We start from the raw sequence: 9,303 nt of genomic DNA, 5'->3' as shown, positions 1-9,303 counted from the left end.
GACTATTACATTTAGCAATCAACAGCTTGGGTGCAAAAAAAAAAAAAAAAACCTACACTAAAACCCTTTCTTGGAATGCTTTACACTTTCCACAGAACAGAAACTAAAATAACCTGTTATACAATTAGTCACAAATACAGTCCTTGAGGTTTTTTTACCCATACACATGAGTATTGTCTAAAACATGTCTTCTTTGTATCAGCTAGGCCCTACCACCACTGTGCTTGGCTGAGTTCACAAATCTGTTGCAACCTGTGGCTTCCCTGTCACTTCTCTGGCTCTCCTCTCCTGCTAAGCTTTGTTTCCTGGCAGTAATTAAAACCTTCTGCCACTTCCATAGCTACTGCTGCTGCTGGAACTGCAATAGCCACCTTGCTTTCGTGGTTTGGCAAAGTATCGGCCTCCATCACCATAGGGGCCAGAACCTCTGCCTCCAAAGTTTCCTCCTTTCATGGGTCCAAAATTTGAAGATTGATTGTTGTAATTGCCAAAATCATTGTAGCTTCTGCCACCTCCAAAATTGCTTCCACTACCACCACCAAAGCCGCCTCCACCTCCTCCGTTGTTATAGCTGTCATAGTTTCTGCTCCTTCCATAGCCACTGCCCTGGTTTCCATAACCCTGTCCACCACTTCCATAGCCTCTGTTTCCTCCAGAGTAACCAGGGCCACCTCCTCTATAACCACCATCATTACCAAATCCATTATAGCCATCCCCACTGCCACCATATCCACCACCATCACAGCTGCCACCAAAGCCACCTTGACCACCGAAGTCTCCTTCACAACCAAAGTTGTCATTCCCACCAAAATCAGCTCAGTGACCACCACCAAAGTTTCCAGAACCACTTCGACCTCTTTGGCTGGATGAAGCACTAGCCATCTCTAGCTTTGAAAGGGCTTTCCTTACTTCACAGTTATGGCCATTCACTGTGTGATATTTCTGAATGACAATCTTGTCTATAGAGTCATGGTCATCAAAAGTTACAAAAGCATAGCCTCTCTTTTTGCCACTGCCTTGGTCTGTCATGATTTCAATCACTTCAATTTTCCCCAAATGTTCAAAATAATCTCTTAGGTGATGTTCTTCAGTGTCTTCTTTAATGCCACCAGCAAAAATCTTTTTCAGTGTTAAGTGGGCACCAGGTCTTTGAGAATCTTCTCTTGAGATGGCCCTCTTTGGTTCCACAACTCTTCCATCCACCTTGTGTGGCCTTGCATTCATGGCTGCATCTACCTCCTTCACAATGGCATATGTGACAAACCCAAAGCCTCTGGAGCATTTGGTGTTTGGATCCCTCATTACCACACAGTCTATGAGCATTCCCCTTTGCTCAAAATGGCTCTTCAGACTCTCATTGGTTGTTCCAAAGCTCAAATCTCTGACAAAGAGCCTCCACAGCTGTTGGGACTCTTTGGGAGACTCTGACTTAGACATGACAGCAGTAGAGGGGGGAGACTTTAACGATGCTTACTTGATGGCGTCCACAGGCAGAAAGCAGAACACTATTCCTTTAAGAAGTAACATTGCTAGCATCAGAAGAAAAAAGAAAAAAAAATTGATCTTTACAGTTGAGCAGGCACTCCCATCTTTGAGGAACTCTAGTTAATGTGTAAGGCAGACACACACTGCACATTAGGGAGGGAGGGAGGAGGCCCAAAGAAACACAGAGAGAGAATTTTATGTTTTAATTTTTTCTTGTCCTGCCTTAAAATATAAATTTTATTTCATCATCTTCCCCCTTTCGGTCATTTATCTTTCAATAGAAAGCATTAGGTGATCAAATATTTTTTCCCCCGATGCCAGGGTAGTTGCTTACCTGCCCTGGATCCATCATGTCCCTCGATGCCAGTCTTAACAGCCCAGTTCTTTCTTTCTTTTTAGGGGGTTAGTCTAGTAGAATGCTTGGCAAGGACTGAAAGTCAATTCTAGGTTGTCCAATAGGACTTATGCTAATTTTATCCCGTATGTGCATTGTGCATGCCCATTACTTTTTATAGAACTATAGATATGATCAATAGTTTCAAGTCATTTAGACATTATTATTTTAGTTGGAGTTTTGAATATACGTTGAGAGGCACAAGAGATTGATTCTATAAATGATATAGAACACAATCAATATAGCCAACAACAATAACAGAGTCAGAAGCAGAGATTTAAACTGCAAATCCCCAGAACTGAACCATTTACCAAAGATTTCATTTAGACTAGAAAGGGGACCTTTCAATGCAGAAATTAGATTTTGTATGTGAGTCATTAGATGCTTATATTAGAGAACTCATCTGATATAAAAGCACAACATTGTCTGGATTATAGCATGTTTCCCCCTGCAAAGTAGTTTTAAAAATTAAGAACCATTTGGTTTTGCAACATCATTTTCTCATCATAGAAACTTCAGAATTGAGTAGATTAATTGAATATGGTAAACAAACATGGAGGTATATGTTGATGGGGAAACATTTTATAGATTATGGGAACATCTGAAAAGTCAGTGAAAAGATTTATGAGGGACTTATATTGGCCTTGTATTGACCAAGGAATGTGATGACAAATCTGACAGTCAGTAAAATTGCCCCCAATAAGTATACTTTGAAAACTAAAGAGTTTTCTTTTCATCTTAAACATTGGGGCAAATACATAGCTAGAAATAAAACAATAACTTTTTTTTTTTATTTATAAACAGAAATTTACTTCTCACAGTTCTGAAGTCTGGAAGCCCAAAGTCAAGGCACCAACAGATTCTGCGTCTGGTGAGAGCCCACTTCCAGATTGCAGACTGCTGATTTGCTGTGTCCTCACATGGTGGAAGGGGTGAGGGAGCTCTCTGGGGTCTCTTTATAAAGGCACTAATCCCATTCGTGAGGGCTCCACCCTCATGATCTAATCACCTCCCACAGGCCCCACCTCCTAAAACCATCATATTGGGGATTAGGTTGCAACATATGAATCTGGGGGATGCAAACATTCAGACCAGTAGTGAGTGTAAATCACCAAGTGGAGAATGTGAGGTGAGAAAGAAAGAGAGAGAGTGGTAGTCAGAGACGAAGCAAAGCCCAAGGAGCTGGAGCATGTTCACACCTGTGAGGGGACAGTGAGAGAGGGAGAAGGACATGCAAACATGGGAAGGAGGGTGAAGCCCGAAGACATGGGTCTCCAAGGAGACAGTGACCTTTGTGGCATAGGTCAGTTTTCTTTTTCATTTTTCTTTTGTATATACTTAAAGTGTGCAAATTGGTGATGTGATATATATACACATTGTGAAATAGTCACTACAATCAAACTTATGAACACATCCATCCCCTCACAAGGTTACTCTGTGTGTGTGTGTGTGTGTGTGTGTGGTAAGAACACTTAGGGTCTACCCTCTGCAAATTTCAAGTATACTGCACACTGTTGTAACCTATAGTCACCATGCTTTACATTAGATCTCCAGAACCCATTCATCCTACATAACTGAAACTCGATACCCTTGACTGGAATCTTCCATTTCCCCTACCCCAGTCCCTGGTGACCACCACTCTACTCTCTGCTTCTATGAGTTCAGCTTTTTTAGATTCCACATATAAGTGAAATCATACAGTATTTGTCTTTCTGTGTCTGGCTTATTTCACTTAGTATTGAGATAATGTCCTCCAGGTCTACCCATGTTGTTGCAAATAACAAGGTTTCTTTCTTTTTTTAGGCAGAATAATATTCCCTTGTACGTATGGACTGCATTTTCTTTATCCATTCATCTTTCAGTGTACACTTGGGTTGCTACCCTATGTTGGCTATTATGAATACCACTGCAATCAACACAGGAGTGCAGGTATCTCTTCGAGATCCAGATCAATTCTTTTGGATAAACACTCAGATGTGAGATGGCTGGATAATATAGTGGTTCTATTTAAAAAATTTTAAGGAACCTCCATACTGTTTCCCACTGTGGCTGCATCAGTTTACAAATCCCACCAACAGTGCTCAAGGGTTCCAATTTCTCCACATCTTTGAAAACACGTGTTGTCTTTTGATATTTTAATAAACTATCCTAACAGGTGTGAGGTGATATCTCATTGTGTTTTTTAAAAAAATTAATTAATTAGTTAATTAATTAATTTTTAACATCTTTATTGGAGTATAGTTGGGGACATACACATATGTCCCCATATCTCTTCCCTCTTGCATCTCCCTCCCTCCCACGCTCCCTATCCCACCCCTCTAGGTGGTCACAAACCACCTAGCTGATCTCCCTGTGCTATGCAGCTGCTTCCCACTAGCTATCTATTTTACATTTGGTAGTGTATATATGTCCATGTGACTCTCTCACTTTGTCCCAGCTTAACCTTCCCCCTCCCCGTCTCCTCAAGTCCATTCTCTAGTAGGTTTGTGTCTTTATTCCTGTCTTGCCCCTAGGTTCTTCATGACCATTTTTTTTTGTTTTAGAGTCCATATATATGTGTTAGCATATGGTATTTGTTTTTCTCTTTCTGACTTACTTCACTCTGTACAACAGATTCTATGTCCATCCACCTCACTACGAAAAACTCAATTTCGTTTCTTTTTATGGCTGAGTAATATTCCATTGTATATATGTGCCACATCTTCTTTATCCATTCATCTGTTGATGGACACTTAGGCTGCTTCCATGTCCTGGCTATTGTAAATAGAGCTGCAATGAACATTGTGGTACATGACCCTTTTTGAATTATGGTTTTCTCAGGGTATATGCCCAGTAATGGGATTGCTGGGTCGTATGGTAGATCTGTTTTTAGCTTTTTAAGGAACGTCCATACTGTTCTCCATAGTGGCTGTATCAGTTTACATTCCCATCAACAGTGCAAGAGGGTTTCCTTTTCTCCACACCCTCTCCAGCATTTATTGTTTGTAGATTTTTTTTTTTAATTTTATTTATTTATTTTATTTATGGCTGTGTTGGGTCTTTGTTTCTGTGTGAGGGCTTTCTCTAGTTGTGGCAAGTGGGGGCCACTCTTCATTGCGGTGCGCGGGCCTCTCACTATCGCGGCCTCTCTTGTTGCGGAGCACAGGCTCCAGACGCGCAGGCTCAGTGATTGTGGCTCACGGGCCCAGCTGCTCCGCGGCATGTGGGATCTTCCCAGACCAGGGCTCGAACCCGTGTCCCCTGCATTGGCAGGCAGACTCCCAACCACTGCGCCACCAGGGAAGCCCTGTTTGTAGATTTTTGATGATGGCCATTCTGACCAGTGTGAGATGATATCTCATTGTAGTTTTGATTTGCGTATCTCTAATTATTAATGATGTTGAGCATTCTTTCACATGTTTATTGGCACTCTGTATATCTTCTTTGGAGAAACGTCTATTTAGGTCTGCCCATTTTTGGATTAGGTTGTTTGTTTTTTTGATATTGAGCTGCATGAGCAGCTTGTAAATTTTGGAGATTAATCCTTTGTCAGTTGCTTCATTTGCATATATTTTCTCCCATTCTGAGGGTTGTCTTCTCATCTTGTTTACGATTTCTTGGCTGTGCAAAACTTTTAAGTTTCATTAGGTCCCATTTGTTTCTTTTTGTTTTTATTTCCATTTCTCTAGGAGGTGGGTCAAAAAGGATCTTGCTGTGATTTATGTCATGGAGTGTTCTGCCTATGTTTTCCTCTGAGAATTTGATAGTGTCTGGACTTATATTTAGGTCTTTAATCCATTTTGAGTTTATTTTTGTGTATGGTGTTAGGGAGTGTTCTAATTTCATTCTTTTACATGTAGCTATCCAGTTTTACCAGCAACAATTACTGAAGAGGCTGTCTTTTCTCTACTGTATATTCTTGCCTCCTTTATCAAAAATAAGGTGACCATATGTGCGTGGGTTTATCTCTGGGCTTTTTAACCTGTTCCATTGATCTATATTTCTGTTTTTGTGCCAGTACCATACTCTCTTAGGATTTTTTTTTTTTTTTTTTTTTTTTTTTTTGGCTGTGTTGGGTCTTCGTTTCTGTGCGTGGGCTTTCTCTAGTTGTGGCAAGTGGGGGGCCACTCTTCATCACGGTGCGCGGGCCTCTCACTGTCGCGGCCTCTCTTGTTGCGGAGCACAGGCTCCAGACGCGCAGGCTCAGTAATTGTGGCTCACGGGCCTAGTTGCTCCGCGGCATGTGGGATCTTCCCAGACCAGGGCTTGAACCCGTGTCCCCTGCATTGGCAGGCAGACTCCCAACCACTGCGCCACCAGGGAAGCCCAGTACCATACTCTCTTGATTACTGTAGCTTTGTAGTATAGTCTGAAGTCCGGGAGCCTGATTCCTCTATCTCTGTTTTTCTTTCTCAAGATTGCTTTGGCTCTTCAGGGTCTTTTGTGTTTCCATACAAATTGTGAAATTTTTTGTTCTAGTTCTGTGAAAAGTGCCATTGGTAGTTTGATAGGGATTGCATTGAATCTGTAGATTGCTTTGGGTAGTAGAGTCATTTTCACAATGTTGATTCTTCCAATCCAAGAACGTGGTGTATCTCTCCATCTATTTGTGTCATCTTTAATTTCTTTCATCAGTGTCTTATAGTTTTCTGCATACAGGTCTTTTGTCTCCTTAGGTAGGTTTGTTCCTACATATTTTATTCTTTTTGTTGCAATGGTAAATGGGAGTGTTTTCTTAAATTCACTTTCAGATTTTTCATTTGAATGCAAGAGATTTCTGTGCATTAATTTTGTATCCTGCTACTTTACCAAATTCATTGATTAACTCTAGTAGTTTTCTAGTAGCATCTTTAGGATTCTCTATGTATAGTATCAGGTCATCTGCAAACTGTGACAGTTTTACTTCTTCTTTTCCAGTTTGGATTCCTTTTATTTCTTTTTCTTCTCTGATTGCTGTGGCTAAAACTTCCAAAACTATGTTGAATAATAGTGTTGAGAGTGAGCAACCTTGTTTAGTTCCTGATCTTATTGGAAATGGTTTCAGTTTTTCACCATTGAGGACAATGTTGGCTGTGGGTTTGTCTTTTATAGCCTTTATTATGTTGAGGAAAGTTCCCTCTATGCCTACTTTCTGGAGGGTTTTTATCATAAATCGGTGTTGAATTTTGTCAAAAGCTTTCTCTGCATCTATTGAGATGAAGGTTTTTGAGAAGGTTTTTCTCCTTCAATTTGTTAATATGGTGTTTCACATTGATTGATTTGCATATATTGAAGAATCCTTGCATTCCTGGGATAAATCCCACTTGATCATGGTGTATGATACTTTTAATGTGCTGTTGGATTCTGTTTGCTAGTATTTTGTTGAGGACTTTTGCATCTATGTTCATCACTGATATTGGCCTGTAGTTTTCTTTCTTTGTGACATCTTTTTCTGGTTTTGGTACCAGGGTGATGGTGGCCTCGTAGAATGAGTTTGGAAGTGTTCCTCCCTCTGCTATATTTTGGAAGAGTTTGAGAAGGATGGGTGTTCTTCTCTAAATGTTTGATAGAATTCGCCTGTGAAGCCATCTGGTCATGGACTTTTGTTTGTTGGAAGATATTTAATCACAGTTTCAATTTCAGTGCTTGTGATTGGTCTGTTCATATTTTCTATTTCTTCCTGGTTCAGTCTTGGCAGGTTGTGCATTTCTAAGAATTTGTCCGTTTCTTCCAGGTTGTCCATTTTATTGGCATAGAGTTACTTGGAGTAATCTCTCATGATCTGTTGTATTTCTGCAGCGTCTGTTGTTACTTCTCCTTTTTCATTTCTAATTCTATTGATTTGAGTCTTCTCCCTTTTTTTCTTGATGAGTCTGGCTAATGGTTTATCAATTTTGTTTATCTTCTCAAAGAACAAACTTTTAGTTTTATTGATCTTTGCTATCATTTCCTTCATTTCTTTTTCATTTATTTCTGATCTGATATTTATGATTTCTTTCCTTCTGCTAACTTTGGGGTTTTTTTTGTTCTTCTTTCTCTAATTGCTTTAGGTGTAAGTTTAGGTTGTTTATTTGAGATGTTTCTTGTTTCTTAAGGTAGGATTTTATTCCTATAAAATTCCTTCTTAGAACTGCTTTTGCTGCATCCCATAGGTTTTGGGTCGTTGTGTTTTCATTGTCATTTTTTTCTAGGTAATTTTTGATTTCCTCTTTGATTTCTTCAGTGAGCTCTTGGTTATTAAGTAGTGTATTGTTTAGCCTCCATGTGTTCGTATTTTTTACAGATTTTTTTCTGTAATTGATATCTAGTCTCATAGCGTTGTGGTCGGAAATGATACTTGATATGATTTCAATTTTCTTAAATTTACCAAGGCTTGATTTGTGACCCAAGATATGATCTATCCTGGAGAATGTTCCATGAGCACTTGAGAAGAAAGTTTATTCTGTTGCTTTTGGATGGAATGTCCTATAAATATCAATTAAGTCCATCTTGTTTAATGTATCATTTAAAGCTTGTGTTTCCTTATTTATTTTCATTTTGGATGATCTGTCCATTGGTGAAAGTGGGGTGCTAAAGTCCCCTACTATGATTGTGTTACTGTCGATTTCCCCTTTTATGGATGTTAGTATTTGCCTTATGTATTGAGGTGTTCCTATGTTGGGTGCATAAATATTTACAATTGTTATACCTTCTTCTTGGATCGATCCCTTGATCATTATGTAGTGTCCTCCTTTGTCTCTTGTAATAGTCTTTGTTTTAAAGTCTATTTTGTCTCATATGAGAATTGCTACTCCAGCTTTCTTTTGATTTCCATTTGCATGGAATATCTTTTTCCATCCCCTCACTTTCAGTCTGTATGTGTCCCTAGGTCTGAAGTGGGTCTCTTGTAGACGGCATATGTATGGTTCTTTTTTTTTGTATCCATTCAGCCAGTCTATGTCTTTTGGTTGGAGCATTTAATCCATTTACATTTAAGGTAATTATTGATATGTATGTTCCTATTACCATTTTCTTAATTGTTTTTGGTTTGTATTGTAGGTCTTTTCCTTCTCTTGTGTTTCCTGCCTGGAGAAGTTCCTTTAGCATTTGTTGTAAAGCTGGTTGGTGGTGTTGAATTCTCTTAACTTTTGCTTGTCTGTAAAGGTTTTAATTTCTCCATCAAATCTGAATAAGATCCTTGCTGAGTAGAGTAATCTTGGTTGTAGGTTTTTCTCCTTCATCACTTTAAATATGTCCTGCCACTCCCTTCTGGCTTGCAGAGTTTCTGCTGAAAGATCAGCTGTTAACCTTCTGGGGATTCCCTTGTGTGTTATTTGTTATTTTTCCCTTGCTGCATTTTTTTATAAGAGATAAATAGACTGACACCAAGCATTGTAAATGGATGACCACAACAAAAACAACAATGATTGCAATTACCAAACACGAAACACACTCATACTATGTCATAATATTGACATTCAGTCCAG

General features: G+C 39.3%; 1 protein-coding gene across 1 annotated transcript; it reads right to left on the bottom strand.

Annotated features, from left to right (window-relative positions):
• Nucleotides 1-315: 315 nt before the first annotated feature.
• On the bottom strand, nt 316-1,437 carry LOC102997263 (heterogeneous nuclear ribonucleoprotein A1-like). Its single transcript, XM_057551807.1, is given in 1 exon segment — nt 316-1,437. A coding segment is annotated over 1 exon segment (1,122 nt).
• Nucleotides 1,438-9,303: the final 7,866 nt, after the last annotated feature.

Source organism: Balaenoptera acutorostrata, chromosome 8 (genome assembly GCF_949987535.1).
Source record: "Balaenoptera acutorostrata chromosome 8, mBalAcu1.1, whole genome shotgun sequence".
Classification (NCBI taxonomy): domain Eukaryota; kingdom Metazoa; phylum Chordata; class Mammalia; order Artiodactyla; family Balaenopteridae; genus Balaenoptera; species Balaenoptera acutorostrata.
This window is presented reverse-complemented; position numbering and strand designations above follow the sequence as displayed.